A 17014-nucleotide genomic window follows, 5' to 3' on the forward strand; every position below is an offset into this window, starting at 1 on the left:
TTGAGGCGCTTATGATGGACATGGATTAACGTAGTACTAGATAGATCGATGACTTGACGGATTACAGAAAAGTTGACCTCAAGCTTTAGGATACGAAAATAAAAAACCCAAGAGTCTGGCCCAAGCATCATGGACTGACTGACTAATTTTGACTCTTATGGTTCCAGTCAGCGACTCTAATATCCTGGGGATGGCATGAGGAGACGTGGGGCAGGTTTAGTACTGACAAGGGAGCAGAGTCACACAACATCAGGATACGAGAAGACATTTTTGACCATATAAAACCATTGGTTATTTCTTGATTATATATAGCAAGGCCCAGCACAGTAAAACAAGGCCGAGACCATATAATAAACCCAAACTCCTCTAGACACCATGCATCTCACGCCTGCGGCTTTATTCATTATGTTGACTCAGCACTCTGCCCATCCATGACTCCCCGTGAGAACCACTCTGCCAATGTACTGAAGCGATCCTCGCTATTTTCTAGGTCGCTCTTGAACAGATCATGCTTACCCGCCCTCTCACGCTGTCCTTCTCGCATCTTGCGGATCATGTCATTCTCGGACGCGCACTTGGGACACTCCGAATCACCCTCGTTACCTCCGTTTCGCACGCAACGTTGATGGAAGCTGTGCTTGCAAAGGAAGTGGACAGCAGGTAAATCTAGTCGTTGACTGCAGTCAGAACACCATGTCGCCTGGAACACAGCTGGCTTGGATCCCAAGTCGGCAAGCTCCTCGCGACGCTTTTCCGTATCCCCCCGGAGTGTGTTGATTCGGTTGCGGTTAGAGGCGATTTCCTTGCGCTCTCTTGTGATCGTTTCGTGCAGGTATGGTTTGATCATGCCCATGGTAGCGACACCACCACCTGACGACTGTCCAACAAGAGTCTGGATAACTTGCAAAGGCGCCATGAGCCCATCCTTGTCAATCTTGTTCAGAACACTGGCTAGCTCATCTGGTCCAGCCTCCTCTAGCACTTTCGGGTCTGAGGTGAGATATGCCAGTGCAGCTGGGTATAGCTGCGGCTCCTCTGGGCCGTATTTTCTGAGAGCTTTCATGGCACCTCGAGTGTCCTTGGCTGACGTGTAAGATCTGAAGATGTCAAAAAGAAGCTTTGCCTGCTCCTTGACAAGGACTGTTCCGTCCTGGAAGTCGGCGAGATGTGATAAAAGTAATACGTTTGAGCTTTCCATGGGTACATGCTCGCCTTCAATAAGCTTCTTGGCCTTTGCCTCCCATTCCTCCTTATGATGCTGACCCTTCTTCTCGTTGGCCTTGTACAAGTACATCTCAAAAAGAGTAGTGTACAAATCTGTCCTGTCGCTCGACTTGAGGTGCTTCTCCTCAAGACATGCTTCGAGAAAAACAATGAACTCATCAGGATGATCGATGAATGAAGAGAATGCTGTTCTTGGTGGAGGCGGGGTGTATTTAGGTGCAGGGACATCGTCGTTGTCTACAACAATGGTGCTGTCGCTCACTACCGCCCGTGTATTCCCAATAGTGCCAGGAGATGCGACTGAAGATGTATTCATATAAGGCAGTGGGAGAAGATTAGAAAGGTTCTGAACAGCACTGGCGGCTCCGGCCGCAAACCCGCCACTAGCAGGTGTGTCGATGTCGTGCTGTACTGTCAAAGTTCGTCGGGGTCTGTAGTTGCCGGTATAGTAGTCCACGAATAGCTTTGTAGCATCTTGGGGGCAGTTCTCGATCAACACTCGTGCGTACTTTTGTAGACAAGGATACGCCTAAACTGTTAGCAGGCATTCGGCTCTGAGGTTGATTCATACGTACAATATCGGGATCTTGACGCCAGACGTAATCGAGTGCTTCGATATAGTTCTTGGAGTCTTCAATCAATATGTCCACCACTAGATCAGTCTCGCCATGCTTCTTGGCTAGGTACGCTGCCTGTTCATAATATCCACCCTGACGACACATGGCGATTGCCGTATCAAGGTCGAACTTGAGGTCACCAGGAGACTTGATGAATTTCTCAAGCTTGTTGATATCCTTGAGCTTCGCATAGCAGTTTAGGAGAAGAGTAGTGTGATCAGCGGTTGCTTTTCGATGTTCATGAAGCTGCTCCAAATATTGGATAAGATTGTGAATACGTTGTGTATCGAGGTACTGGGAACGTTAGCATTGATCGCATATCATGATGAATTACGTACCTTGCGAATGACTTGTGATGGCTCGGTCGTATCGATTGCTCGAATGTACTGAACCATAGCTCCGTCATAATCAGCTTTCTGATATAAGTGATCACCGAATCGGCGGTAAATAAGGCTTTGCTGTTCGTTATCCAGTCCAGACTTTTGCGCAAGCTCGATAGCTAGGGGAAACATGTTCCTCTGGTACAACATTTCTAGCCGTTGCTGCAAGCTCTTCTCATGATATCGATAAACCTGACAAAGTTAGCGTGAGAAAAGATTTCATCAAAACCAACGTACCTTGCCATCTTGAAGGATTGTGTAAAAGTCGCCCCAGATATCAACAAAATGTCCCACTGGAGACATCAACGTCTCAGTATGGCCAATAACCCGAAGGTCCATATCCAGCAACACAAAAGATGACGCATTGAACAGAGAATTAGCAGTCGTACTGCCGAATCGCCGTCTCATAGCCTCAGAGTCTTTTGCCGTACTGCTTGCTGGCGGGCATGCAACCGCAACGTATTCATGGTAAACATCAATCTTGCTCTTGGGCGACTCATACGCCTTAGGGGGCCCTCGGCCTTCCTGAGTGTATGTATAAATGGCATCGTCTCGCGCAATAATGACACCGTCCGTGTTTTGGTCACGCGTCATGCAACCCACTGCACATCCAGCATCCTCAACGGTCTTGGGCGGCATCCCATGTCCCTTCTTCGAGAGGCCTAGTTTCAAAATCCGCGAGGTTGTGGAGACAAACAATGTGGTGAGTTTTTGTGTATCGTCCCATGCTAGCTCAACACCCGTGACTGGTTCTTCTGATTCGAAAACGATGCGCTGCTTTGTGCCGAGGTCGTGGACTAATTCGCCCCGAATTACGGTGACCGCACCGTTGGTGAATCCCACCGCGATCTGTGTAAGATCATCCGTAGCCGCGAACGCCGATATCTTCTAGTAGTCAGTTTTTGTATCATGATGAAACCCTGAAGCGTCTTACAGGAAATTGTCGTCGGTTGTTGTTGATCGTCACCGTACTTAGACATGTCGGTGTGTTGGTTTTCTTGACGAGCTTATCGAGCGCCCACACCTTGAGAACAGGCTCACTACTCATATCCTCCTATAATCATCATCAGTATATCTGCCGCTCGATCGAACAGTAAACAAGCCGTACCGCAACTGTCAACAAGAGACTCGTTTGCTCAACCTGGCGCATATGCGTGATGCTCCCAGCCTCGTAAGCCTGGAAGCGCTTGACGACCTTCCATGACTTGTTTATTATGCTGACATATCCATCGAATGATCCAAGGAAGAGGCTATCGGAGCCTGCGCAAACGCTCGAGATCTCGTTGCCTTCGAAGAGCTGTCGGGTTTCGTCTTCAGCAAGCGTGATTTGGGCGACATCGAAGAAGTCAAACGACTTCCACTATAATTGAGTGTTAGCATGCTGAAAACCTATATATGAACCGGTCGATGAGGCTTGTCTGCGAAGAACAAAAGGGTCGTTCTTACTGAAATGGCCATCTTGAAGCATCTGAGAATGTCGGGTCTTGAATTAGGGAAGATCCATATGCTGGGGCGCGATGACGATGGTGGGACACTTGAGCTAGGGAGCTACAGTGGAAGCTTGCCTAGCGCCACAGTGGCTGTTACTTCTTGCATATGATCAAACATAATAGTCATTTCATGCCATATTTGACCTGCTTTAAGGCTATTTCTTATGTATCATGAGCTTAGAATTGAGATAATAAGAAGTATTGGAATATTACCAGACAATATTGTATTCGACCATCTTGATCACAACCTGGTTACGCATTTTTGTCAGTCTAAATGGTAGAATAAATCATGCCAATAACGACAAGCTCACCCTCACTCACTGGACTCTGTAAATCAATCTCAGGGTATCATTGATGGTATTAAGGGAAACCATTCCCTAACTGCCTATAGTAAAAGTATCAGACCAGACTCTATATAAAAACCAATCAAAACACCAAATACGCTCGTATACCCGCCAAACCCAACTTCCAGTAACCGATATAACAAAGTAAAGCATAACTCATTCGTGCGAAAATACAGCATCTTCATCCCTCCTTAGTCCTGGAAGCCATAGGGGTAATCTCACGTTCCTCTTTCTCATATTCGACATTCTCGTTGTACACCTCACGAGGAGTAGCCAACGGACTACTCAGACCACCAATACTACCACTCACGCTCTCGGCTCGCCCATGACCAAGCAATCCACTTCGAATACTGGCAGCGTCTCCTTGTTTGGCATAGTAACTGTTGCGATCACCCGAAATGGCAGGTCCAACGCCCGTGGCCGAGTATATGCTCGTTCGCTCGGTTCCCAACCGAGGGTTACCGTGAATACCAGGAGTAGGAGGCATGCCCATTGGATCAATATTTGCGCTAAGAACGCTAAGCGGTAGACTTTCACGACTGCCACCCCAAAGAGATGAGGGAGCGAGAGCACGGACAGACGCATCGGTATCCAGAGAACGTCGGCGTCGGCGCTTGCTTGATGACGCCAACGTGAGGATGGATGCATTGTCGGTCAAGAGATTGTTGGCTGTCGCAGAGGTGTAGGTAGTTGGATTGCCGCTAGGAGCAAGATGAGCTGGGATGGCAGATGCAGGCGCCCCCGTAGTGGGGAAGGGTTGGCTGAACTGAATAGACTGCGAGGTTCCTTGGTTCTGCGAGGTATGATGATGAGGCTGCCCTGGGCCGTTGGGTGCCATGGACTGAATCGTGGTCAAAGTTGTTGTCAAAGATCGGACAGATGGCGCTGGACTTGAAAATGTGCTGTCTCCCCCCCTCCTGGAATCGACTCCTCCACCGATGGTCCGGCTTGTGCCAGCGACAGAGCTTGCTCTATGGCTCGGAGCCATAAGCGAACGTGAGGCTTCGTGGTCGGTCAAGACGGTGCCAGCACAACTCCTGCCCCCAATTGTCGGTGGGGCCTGGTCTTCTCGGGATGTTCGGGCGGATTGGTTCGCGCTGGTGTTACTTGTGCCCGTAGTGGTGGTGAATGTGCATGCACTTGTCCCGTTGGTGACACCATTGCCAATCTGACCAGATTCTGGATATGGGTTGTTTTTCTTGTGACTGCGCTTCTTTTGTCTCTTTTGGCGTTCACCATCGGATTTGAAGTTGGTAAGCTTCTTTACCCATGTTGAGAATGGTCTCCTGCGTTGACCTTGACGGTCTTGGTAATGTTAGCCTCAGTTGTGCTTGTTTCAATGATATTTCAAGGTGGCGATATTGCGTGATCGCAAATGTGCCTCTGGAACCCCCAGAAGTTCAATCACTCACCCTGCTCTGGAGATATCGCGTCGGTTGTCGCCATCAAATTGAGAAGTCGTTTCAAGTGTGAAGCGTCGAGTCGAGGCCGCTGATACAGCGTCGTTGGGCAGCGGCCGGAGGCGGGGAGACAATAGCAACAAAAGGAAAGAAGATTGCTAGAGTAAATACTCGCTAGGAGCAGAAAGGGTAAGTAGATTGGTGCGACAATCTACGATGAAGGACAGTGAACAAAAGCAGATAACTAAGTAGGAAATGAGGCTCGAAAAGACGTCGTCAGCAGGTTAAAGTGTGTGGTATGGGCGGCAACGAAGGCTGAAAGCGGCGAAGCATGATGGTGCAGTACTTATTGTCATCACGTGATGTTTCAATATCGAGACAAAGGGATCACGGACCAGAATGTTCTTGCACTGTTCTTATCCGTTGTGCTATAACGCATCTGTCCTAGATCAACGGAAAAATAGGCAGAAATTCTCCCATCCACTTTCTCATCTTGGACGGGTATTCTCTTCATGTCTCCTGTGACTACAAACTTCGACTGAGGTCTCGACTCAGGTGCATCGCTCTTGGCGCCACCTCCACTATGCGGGACCCTGGATTTGGGGGACGTTACCCACTGCGCCTTAAATAGATCGCCCCAAACCAGGTGCCCCTAGCTCCAGCTTCGACGTCATTTCCCCTTTGAACTTTTTGCAGATTCAACAACATCACAGCCAGCAAAGACTTGAAGCTAACAAGCATGATCCCTCATAGAGTATGATCATCCGACAACTTCCACAGGATGTCGTCGATAAGATCAAATCATCGGTTAACATCACGTCCCTGAATGGAGTAATCTGCGGTCTCATCGCCAACTCTTTGGATGCTGGCGCTTCCAAGGTCAACATCTCGATCGATTACGCCAGGGGAAATTGTACCGTTGAGGATAACGGGTCCGGAATCCCACCTGAAGAATTTAAAGATGGCGGGGGACTCGGGAAGCTCCACCGTGAGTGAAACGCTTGTGCTTTAACATATTGACTAACCCTCGCTTGCTTCAGATACATCCAAATTCCCTACGAGGTCATCGGTTCATGGGAAACACGGTGATTTCTTAGCCTCCCTTGCAACATTCTCTCTTTTGACCATCACGTCTCATCATGAAAGACACATCTCTCATAACACCATCGCAGTCCACAACTCTCGGGTTCTGGCTAGACAGTTGCCTGCACCCCCTGAGTCACGACTTGTCAACTTTGACCATGGAACTCGCACTACAATCCGAGATCTATTCGGCAATATGCCAGTCAGGGTCAAGCAAAGAGCTGTCTTCAGTGAAAAGCCTGCTCTGGATAAAGAATGGTCAAAGTTGACTCGAGCTGTTGTGGGCATGCTTCTTGCATGGCCGTCGAGTATAACTGTGTCACTAAGACATGCAGCTACACAACGTGAACTTCGATTCCGACCTCCCGAAAAACTCGACATAACATCGAGAACCTCTCGTCTCCTTACCCAAGCCGGGTTTGCAGACTCAAGTGATGTCGATGCTTGGGTACCTATTTCAGCATCATGTGGGCCGATTTCTGTCAAGGGATGCATTTGCACTAATCCTGTTGCCACGCGTCGTTCTCAATTTATCAGCTTGGGAATTTCTCCAATTACCAACGAGTTTGGTACTGATGTACTTTACGAAGAGGTCAACAGGATCTTTAGTAACTCTAGCTTTGGCGTCATTGACGGTGAAGATGTTGATCGTGGTGCTTCGCCAAAGCTAGATGAGTTTACTGGTAGAGAGCTACGAAGTCACAAAGGCATTGAGAGGTGGCCCATGTTCTATCTGAAGATTACAACGTCTTCTTTGGAAGGAATTAGCAATCCAGACCAGCTGGGAAGTCATGGCCAGACGTTGTCTGCGATCATTGACCTCTTGAAGGCGACATGTTATGGGTTTCTCAAGAAGCATCAATTCAGACCGCGGAAAGTCCAAATAAGGACTGATGAATCTTTGTTCTCGACGGCGAGGACGCTGGGCCGGTCTAAGAAACCGACATCGTCGAATAGCTCCAGAGCCAGCTCCGTTGCCTCGGTATCTAGATCCAAATCAGTCGCAGCACGAATAGACAGCCCCTTTGAAGGATGGCACCGAGTGAAAGTCGGAAGAGCAACGCCGCTTAGTTCCACTTCAAAGGCGACGGATGTTTGCACAAAGACGCGAGAACCCCATTCCTCTGACCGCCTTGTTGGTGAGGGTGGAAAGTTGCTGCGTAAACCGTTCGACATATCCTCCCCTGAACCAGAAGACGAGCCAAGTGGCTTTTCCAAAACAACCAGTACCTTCAGATCTGACATCCGCACTGTCAACTCTGAAACAAGTGACAGTAACACAAGCAGCGGTAATGCCGGTCGAGTTATACAGAAGCAAGACAAACAGCCCAGCAAATGGCTCCAGGGTGTAATCGACTCTTGGGAAAATCCCGTTTTTCAATCTGTGCAAGCATTAATACCATGCATCGATGGCTCGACGTCAGATCAACTCCATGCGTGCAGCAGGAATAACCATAATGGCAGTCATGTTAGGCTTGGCGCTGGATCTATGAACCTCAATGGGAAGATTTCCCGTCACGCACTCACTCATGCTACTACGATAGCGCAGGTTGACCGCAAATTTATCTTGGTCAAGCTCTCTTTGGAAAGTGTGAAACCCGGGAGTTCTATACTCGAAAGGCAGAGCTCAGCACTAGTCATGCTCGATCAGCACGCGGTCGATGAACGATGTCAACTCGAGGGACTCATGCTGGAGTATTTCACCACCGACCCTTTGACTAATCAAGCATTGCCCCGGATAGAACCTTTGGGCCGGCCCATTGTCTTTGAGGTTCCACAAGAGGAGTGGTCTTTGCTAGAACAGCATCGCGGATACTTTGCTGCTTGGGGCATTGCATACCAGACGCCCCCATCCTCGCATCGCCACAGAGTCGTGGTTATCGGGCTTCCGCCAAGCATCATCGAGCGCTGCCGTCTAGAACCTCGATTGCTGATTGAACTTCTGCGCACGGAAGCTTGGCGCAGTGTTGATAGCAGCATTCCACTAGTGCGGCCAGCAACAGCTGCTCCCGACAAGCCCCTGATATCACGTTTCAACGGGTGCCCAAGAGGTATCTTGGAGTTGTTACACTCCAGAGCCTGCAGAAGTATGATATTATCCTCTCATTGCTCAACGTTTCGCTAACTTGTGTCAGGTGCCATTATGTTCAATGACATTCTCACAATTCAACAGTGCGAGGAACTTGTCGCTCGCCTCTCACGTTGCGCATTCCCGTTCCAATGTGCACATGGCCGACCCAGTATGGCACCGTTGGTTGATCTTGGAAATGGAGGGACGTTTGGTGGTTGGCAAGAGACGGAAAAGCAGAAAAATGTATCATGGAAGAGCTGGCTAGAGGCATCGTGATGGGCTGTGGTCGACCGACCACCGTCACTGCTTGAGATATCGGGGATTCCCAATAGACATATTGATGTCTCAAGACGTTAGAAAATTCAACTGCAAAAGGTTCAAAGACGGAATAGTCTATGCCACTTTAGAGCAAGTCGTTTGTTTTTATAATGCCCTTTGGCTACTACGTCAACCTCTGTGTAGCTGGGTTCCTGTCAGGGGTCAAGACAAAACCCAAACCTGGATTCACGCTGCAAATAATGATAGGAATGATTTGATTATATCGTTCACTACCCTAAGACGTCCTCTATAGACAAGCAATTCAAAACGATGTTGATTCCAAAATGGTCGCGCAGAGCAAATATGCAAGCAACCGGGATATCTCTAACTTCATTTACAACCATCCTACAGACTTGAACAAAGTATCCAGCAATGCAAATTCGACGCCCAAGTGGCGTGCAGCCAACTTGACCCAACGGCTATGCTGAAATCCGCTCTCCAACGCCATTAATCCACATTCAACGCCTCGGGTGTAGCAAAGGCTCGACAGCCTCTGCATGATTCGTGGTAAACAAGAGGGAAAAAAAACGGGTGCTATTAATACAGTGCAGGTCGTGATTCGTTTATCATTCGCGGGTCGTGTATGCGAATTTTGAGAATTGTGAGGGAAATTGTTTGAAAAGGGAATCTCAAGGAGCTGGCTCAGCTGTCTCTTTTTTGGGGGTTGGGTTAGCAGCAGCCTCGGCCAGGTGACGATCAACGGCACCGAGCTTGCGCTGCTTTGCTTCCTCTTCATTCTCCTTGACCCAAATCTTGTTATCGTGATCCCATCGGTGGCTGTAACTCAGTTAGCACATGTAGACTCCACAACGGCTGCTGCAACGGCGCAACAGGAAAGACTGATGAAAACTCACCCTGCCCAGCTCTCGGTGACCAAACTCTTGGTATCATATTCATCAACCAAAATCTTATTGAAGTTGAAGGGCACACGGGCTTTGACACCTTCAAACTCGGTGATGCGCATAGGCCATAGATCCTGGCTTCTGTATCTATGCTTGTTCTTGCAGCTCCAGATGCCTGGTCGATCCACCTCGCGCTCGCGCAGGCCGGTAATATCAACGTACATGCCGTTCTGCATGTCAATCCAACGAGCATCGATGATGTTTCGCCCATCAGAACGGTCAATGTCGACGTGGTGGGGGTTGACGTCCAGTAGGTATTTCTTGGATATGAACTCCCCTGAAGCAGAATCGGTATAGTTCCAGCTGTGTTCGGTACGGTTGAGGTTATCGCCAATCCACTGCATAGTGCTGTTTGAGATTTGAACGTCAAGATCATAGTCCCAGGGCATGATTTGGCCGTTCCACCACCAACCAAGTAAAGTTCCGTGAGCGATCCATGTTTCGACGCCGAAACTATTCATAGTAAATAGGTAGCTTCGAATCAGGTCTCGGAGAACAAAGCGATGCTCTTCGTATGAGACTTTTGATTGGAAAAAACGGCCGTCATAGTGACCGAGTTCAATATTGCGACCAGCTTCGACAAAGTATTTTGGTGTCTTTGGTTTATCGGCGGCGCGTTTTGCGAGAGACGAAGTATCTTGGACTTGTCGAGCTTCATGGAATAGTGGGGGAAATGCGAGGGCAGCGGCTGGCGCAGAGAAGGAAGCAAGACTCCAAAGGAGTAACGACTTTACGGAGCGCATATTTGCAGCGCAGTTGTGTTGTATTGTGTCGGCAGTGTAGGGATGGTATTAGAGTTGTATATAGGGCGATTGTTGAATGATATGCACCGGGAGGTGGGTAGCGATCGGCTCGGATCGTCGTATGTATTGTATTAGATCGGGGATGGCGTAGCAATGCAATGCAAAAGAGAGGAGTTAATTAACAATGCTTTGTTTGGTCAATGGGATTCGAAGTGAAACCGTGTTTTAGGTCGTAGGAGAATGAGGTATCAAACAAGATTGGGTACTTGGAATTGAAAGTGAAGAGAGGGAGAGGGAGGGAGAGAATCAGTGATAAGAAGTAACTAGTAGCTCCAATGGACTCCAAATGAAAGAATGACGGAAGATGTGGATAAGGACCTAAGCAGGGGAGGAAAATAGAGGCTGAGAGAGGGAAGTGGGCGGGCGGCGCCGCGACAACGTCAGGGGGGGAAGAGACAGAGACAGCCCGAGCACGCGCCTCCTTGCCTAGACGGGGAATCCCAGTTGACAGTGAATGTAAGTACCTGTTAACTTAATGTGGTACAAGTCTGACAGAAATGTCAATTTGTATTCATAATATCGTCATGGAATATGCTTCTTTTTAAAGCCGCATATTGCTAAGTCCGAGAGAGAGATCTAGATTTATACATGTCGATATTAAACTTTGGCTTCCAACGCCCTGTTGACGATTTTGTTTTCAGTTCCAGTTAGTAAACGTGCAAAGTAAACGGTTGAGGCTCAAATCTAACCGCCCAGGAATTCCACGGCAACTAAACGCCGAACAAGGTGACGTTTTGTCTGTTGGATCAAAGAACTCTTACGCGTATAACGTTGGCATTTCTCGGCGCATAGGTAATCATATTCACAGCACAGTTTTAGTGGATTGATTGATTGCTTGCTTATATCTCGGCAGCGCTAAGCCCCGCAGAGCAGGCGGTCGTGTGCTAAACCGCCCGTTAAATCACGGATGCCAAGTCAATCCAAGATGAAGCCAAGACTGGGCTGCCAACTGTAAAACCAGTTTCTTAAACAATACTGCAATTTCTTCCCGTCAACTCCGAGCAGCTATCAATTGGCAAAACTACAACTCTAGAACAAAGATTGCAGCCACAAACTGTTTATAGATTTTCTACTTGGACTACGGAGAAAGCGATATCTCATCGGTAGCCGCAAATGGCATGGTTCAGATGCGTCGTCATCAACTCTCCGATGCGGCGTTGACACTAGACTAGCTTCTGCATATGCAATGTTATCTTCGATAGTCGACAAAAAACATAAAAAGTTAAATTCATGAGTATTCTCATGTGGCGATCTCTCCCGCCGGGAATTGAACCCGGGTCTCAAGCGTGACAAGCTTGCATACTGACCACTATACTACGGAAGATGAAACAATCTGAAGATTGCTGTAGCTGGGGGGTTGTTGACGGTCGGCGAGATATTACTCACTAATACTTTCCCGCAGAAAGTGAAGGATATCTTCAGACCAACTCAGTCATAGTCAAGTGAGTTAACAACAACTTTAGGTCACTATTGTACTTCTAAAAAGATACTATTATGAGTTCTTCTTTTTCTCTGATTATTTTCTTGTAAAGATTAATACTAACACAGGGTATCTGTTAAGTAACTAAGCCGCTTGCTTCATATACAAGATCGAGAACATCATTTACAAAGACAGTACTGAATAAATGAATTCTAAGAGTAATTTCGCTCCCATTCCAATTTCGAGCTGTTCAGTTCCGTTGTCAAAGCAATCCTTCCAACCTCCCTCTCCGGATAAACATCACAAATCCGAACACTGACATTCTTAATCGTTGCCAGTTGATCAGAACCACTCTTCCCACTGCCGCTATCAGGTAAATCAATAAATTGAGAATCCCTTGTAAGACCGGCAATATTATCCAGAAAGTCGGGTGCCTTGATGCGTTGACGAATAATAATGTTGGCAACAGCGCAAATTATCATTATCAATGTCGAAATTATTGTCGTGATAAACCACGGTTTGTCCAACACGTAGATATCCCGGTCGAATTCTGTCCACAATGCAGTCGTTTCCTGCCACTGTTGAAAAGATTGGTCCTCCCCACCAGTCAACGTACGAAACGGATATGAGGCCATGATGATGGTGTTTAGTGCAGCTGCAAGTCTTTTTTCGAAAATCTCTGGTGGAAGAGAGGTGAAACATCCGCCTTGGTTTGTCGTGTCATAATCAATAGAAAATCCCCCATTAGAGCGTTGAAATATTCCTAGAGGATCCCTCAAATACATCTCTAGAATGGTGGGCCTTTTTATACCTTGCCTTGCACCCATATATGTCAGTTCGATTAGGATTTGTTCAGATAACCTGATATTTGAAAGTGCCGTCAAGTTGCCCTTGATCGGATACGAAGGCGCATGTCGAACCCGATTAGCCTGACATACCAAGTCAGCATCGACTGCTAATCTGCTGCAAACAACTTCCATGTCGACATATGTAGTGCTCATGTCACAGACTCTGAGCGTTGAGGTACTTTCTGTATCTAGTTGCTCCAGACCAGGCTTTTTATGCCAGCATTCGCCACCCATGACAAGTTGCAACTTGGACTGTGGCTCAACATCTACTGCGACATTGAAATGCTCCATAGTCGTTGAACTATTCGGGAGATCAAGCCAGATGTTCCGGTCTCCCATACCTGCATCCTGGTATTGCTCGTACAAAGGAACATGAGAACTGGTATTATGATACCATAGCGCTTTCGAGTCCTTGCTGACCCATTGGCTACCATTAAAAGCTTTCCCACACGAAAGAGTTATATAATGGAAATGGACCACCATGGTTGAGTTTCCTGCCCCTTCGAGTGAGCCATTTCTGATGGGGAGTCCTACTAACGAAGCGTGCGGGACGATTTCATCGTTAGGAACTGGTATCCAGGCATTTGGGTCATCGCTCCTATATGCTGGCAATAGTTCGATGAAAGGGATGCGGACGTTCCGCCAGAGATCTCTGCGTCCACTGCGCGAAGCTTCCCATTTTCCGCCAAGATCAACAATGGTATCGTTGTATCGAGGACTACTGCTATTGGCGTGAGAAATCAGAACGTCTTGTGTTGAGAACGAGGCAGAAAAAACGGTTTCCATATCGGAAGTACTGGATTGCGTGCCAGATAAGCCATCGTACGTACTCAGCCCATCGCGATAATACTGGAAGATCTCACTTTTGTTGTTACCAAGATGGTATGCTGCTGGAGTTTTTTTCCATATAGGATTCTGCTGACGATGCAATGAACGGAGCGCGGCTTGGCCTCCTAAAGGGCTAAGGGACCATACTGTAAGCACAACCATAGCCCAGCTACCGATCCAACCCATAGTTACAAAGTTCTTCAGAGCAGATGCTGTAGTCTGACTAGTCAATAGGAATTCCAGGGAGCCTAGTGTTGACCCTCGTTCGGCACGGAATAGTGCGACAGTCTTGAGCAGTGGACCGAGGACTGCGGCGAATAAGATAGGCCATAACGTAGAAGCGATACTGACAACCTCGAGTATCGTATCACCGAAAGAGGACTGTTTCGTTCTATGGACATGACCCATCATGGCGAGGAGAACTATGGTCCTGTCAGTGCTTATACTTCTCTGCCTTGGGTGACATACTGGTATATGCAATTGGAATAATGAGAAGGGGTATGGCGAAACCTACTCTCCTAAGCCACGATGGCGAAGACTGCTGAAGTGAGTCCCCGGATTTATCGCAATGAAGGTCAGAGACGCTTTCAGACCCCATGAGGTTTCGCAGCTCAGGCTGAGTAGTTTCTTTCATGGTGAAGGTGAGGTGGAATGCTGAGGAATGCGAAAGGTACAGGTTGGCCCAAAAACAAGAGATCTGAGGATCTCGATTGAAGGTAATAAAGGCAGACTTGAGCTGACTTTATCACGCCCAGGAGAACCAAGGGTTACCTTGGCGCTTCAGCTCGATGTCGATCAACGGAGTGATTTCAGGCTCCATAGCCATTCAAAGTCCATCGGCACAGACGGTAGAATCATCCAAAAACCAAAGTTAAACAAACTCAACCCTACAATATCAACACCGATGATCCTTCATCAGTTACTTGAAGCTTAGCGATAATCACCCAACGGATACGAATATTCAATGGCTACAGTAGGAAGTAAGCTTAAAACAAGGCTATGTCGCGAAGGGATATGAGGCCTATGGGCCTGGTACTACCAAAAAACGAAGGCCCCGTTATAAAGAACAAGGGTATCAATCAATATCTGTTTCTTCACAGGTTGTAGTCTAACCGCCGTCCCGCTAACGCATTATCAATCCACCTCGGGCAATGTTTCAATATAGCTAGTAGTTAATGGAAACATTAACCCCGAGGCTTCAGGATATAAAGTAACAGTATAAACTGGTGACTTTTATGTTAACAGACCGCTATGCCAAAAGCGAAGGTACCTCCTTGACATCTAAGGCAAGTACATTGGTTATATCTCTTAACATTTTATCTCTAATACCCTAAAGTCTAGGCAGTTGTAAATTGTGGTTGGCTTTGGAGGAGGTTGAAGAATCGAATCTTGAAATGAATTCTTCAACTGCCCTCAATTGCCTTGGTTTTAAAGAGTCTCAGAATAAAAGGCTTCTTTAAACCAGCTGTCATCCTCCGATCATACCATTAGGTACAAGATTATCTCTAATGCTGGATACAGTACCAAAGGCAACAGGTGTATCTGATCCAGCTCCCTGGACAGGAGAGAATTTTTCTAAAGAGGGAAAGCTAAGGCCAAGATTACCTGAATCGACCAGAGAAGAACCAGTGTCCTCAGGAATGGCAGCTCCTACGAGATGTTGTTTCAAATGTCGGTTGCATCAGCTCTTGTATCTCTGGTCGGAGTGTTGATGCAGGAAAGTCAGATCAGACTTGTCCCATGATAGTAACATATACGATCGGCACATAAAGAGCAAGTATATCCTAAGCAAGTCACAGTGCCGATTCATAGACCTCGAGAAGTGTATAATCTCTACACTGCGTACGCCGCGAGAAGTAAGGGCAACGCTCAGTAGATTAGCAGGATCTTTGTCCAAGATATGCCCGGTTCATTAGGGAAGTTGAGGCGAGAAAGTCATCAGTGATGAGATATAGCTGCGTATATCGAACCGAGCTGAGGCTTGGCGATGAAGCAACAGCGTACATTCTTCTGAGATGATGCCAATAAGATGAGATGGCAGAGCACAGGTACAACGGCAAGTAGTTACTCTGCACAAACCAGCTGGGAGGAAAAGAACTAAAAAGAACTAACAAGAATAAATCAAGGTTTCCTTTAATATCTAATACTTGGCATACTTTTGAGAATGCAGTCACAGCAAAGTTTATTTTATTTAGCGTATATATAATGCGATGCCCTCGCCAAAGGGCTGACAGAACTTCCCATCCCCATCCTCCAACATGCATCCCCTTCACAAACAGTTCTACTATCCCAACCCAAGATGGCTCAGCATCTCCACAGAAGTCACTACATCAAGGGCAAAGGTAGGTAGGTATTTCTTCTTCTTCACACCACTGGCAAGCCGGTGAATGTAATGAAAAAGATAGAGTGTGCATCACCTGGAGGTAGTGTAATACCAGGGACACGATAAACAAAATCAAAAATTGTGCCGGGTGATTACTCCACATCACCACTACGTCTCTGGGGGGTTAGCGCAAAGGGTCCCAGAAGACGCAGCACGCCTGCCAACCATGCCTTGACACTGGTTCCTAACTGGACCTCAGGCGTACGGCTATTACCTTCTTCGAAAGTGGTGAAGAGAAAGAAAAAAGAAGACGAAGATGAGGGGGGCGGACGGGGTTCTTATAGACGTCCCATGAACGATTTCGACAAGAGCACCGAGGCAAGTACGACAACGAATTTGTGGAAAGAGAAAGATCTCGGAGACTGACTTGGGCAGGCGATATCGAACGGACGACGAGAACAAATAAACGAGGATGGAACCCCATGGGTATTGCACCTACCCTCGATACCTTACCTTTGTCGGGAAAGCACACAGGATGGTCAACACTTATAGGAAAACCCCACTAACATATGACTCAATTCAAGGACTCCATTCTATTGATACTAAACTCAAAGATACTGACCTCTAGATATACACCTTAGACGAAAGCGCCAACAAGAGGCGATGGCATAACACCTTTCAGGCAACTACTACCACCGAGACGAGACGGCTTTCAGCAGGCATAAGGGAAGCAGTCCCTTCGTGTATCGAGGCTACGATTGAGAACGCGCGATATCGCCTCAAGGAGGAAGGATCTGGAACGAGACGAGATGGAGGGGGCATGTCTGCAGAACAGAGGCAGCGTGAGGAGGGATTCGACGAATGTCTGGAGTTGATGAGCCTCTATGACTGCATATATATGCTAAATAGACAATGCAACATAGAGTTTAATTCATAAGCTTAATTCCAATTCATGACTTCTAC

At 47.4% G+C, this 17014-nt stretch overlaps 5 protein-coding genes and 1 non-coding gene across 6 annotated transcripts; 1 reads left to right on the forward strand and 5 right to left on the reverse strand.

Moving 5' to 3' along the window:
* Positions 1–403: 403 nt before the first annotated feature.
* Positions 404–3679, reverse strand: FPOAC1_001733 (uncharacterized protein; the record flags this gene model as incomplete). The annotated part of the gene is made up of 7 exons (XM_044846325.1): positions 404–1753; positions 1800–2135; positions 2180–2413; positions 2459–3106; positions 3156–3275; positions 3330–3581; positions 3668–3679. The coding sequence occupies 7 exons, from the start codon at positions 3677–3679 to the stop codon at positions 404–406; spliced, it is 2952 nt and encodes a 983-aa protein (XP_044712241.1).
* Positions 3680–4236: 557 nt separating this feature from the next.
* FPOAC1_001734 (uncharacterized protein) lies at positions 4237–5501 on the reverse strand (the record flags this gene model as incomplete). The annotated part of the gene is made up of 2 exons (XM_044846326.1): positions 4237–5360; positions 5468–5501. The coding sequence occupies 2 exons, from the start codon at positions 5499–5501 to the stop codon at positions 4237–4239; spliced, it is 1158 nt and encodes a 385-aa protein (XP_044712242.1).
* A 710-nt stretch (positions 5502–6211) lies between these two features.
* On the forward strand, positions 6212–8885 carry FPOAC1_001735 (uncharacterized protein; the record flags this gene model as incomplete). Its single annotated transcript, XM_044846327.1, has 3 exons — positions 6212–6443; positions 6496–8625; positions 8674–8885. 3 exons carry the CDS (start codon positions 6212–6214, stop codon positions 8883–8885), a joined length of 2574 nt encoding a protein of 857 aa, XP_044712243.1.
* Positions 8886–9556: 671 nt separating this feature from the next.
* On the reverse strand, positions 9557–10572 carry FPOAC1_001736 (uncharacterized protein; the record flags this gene model as incomplete). The annotated part of the gene is made up of 2 exons (XM_044846328.1): positions 9557–9704; positions 9782–10572. The coding sequence occupies 2 exons, from the start codon at positions 10570–10572 to the stop codon at positions 9557–9559; spliced, it is 939 nt and encodes a 312-aa protein (XP_044712244.1).
* A 1312-nt stretch (positions 10573–11884) lies between these two features.
* Positions 11885–11956, reverse strand: FPOAC1_001737. The gene has a single exon. It is a non-coding gene; the product is annotated as a tRNA-Asp (tRNA).
* A 308-nt stretch (positions 11957–12264) lies between these two features.
* On the reverse strand, positions 12265–14362 carry FPOAC1_001738 (uncharacterized protein; the record flags this gene model as incomplete). The annotated part of the gene is made up of 2 exons (XM_044846329.1): positions 12265–14150; positions 14197–14362. 2 exons carry the CDS (start codon positions 14360–14362, stop codon positions 12265–12267), a joined length of 2052 nt encoding a protein of 683 aa, XP_044712245.1.
* Positions 14363–17014: the final 2652 nt, after the last annotated feature.

This window comes from Fusarium poae, chromosome 1 (genome assembly GCF_019609905.1).
Source record: "Fusarium poae strain DAOMC 252244 chromosome 1, whole genome shotgun sequence".
Lineage (NCBI taxonomy): Eukaryota > Fungi > Ascomycota > Sordariomycetes > Hypocreales > Nectriaceae > Fusarium > Fusarium poae.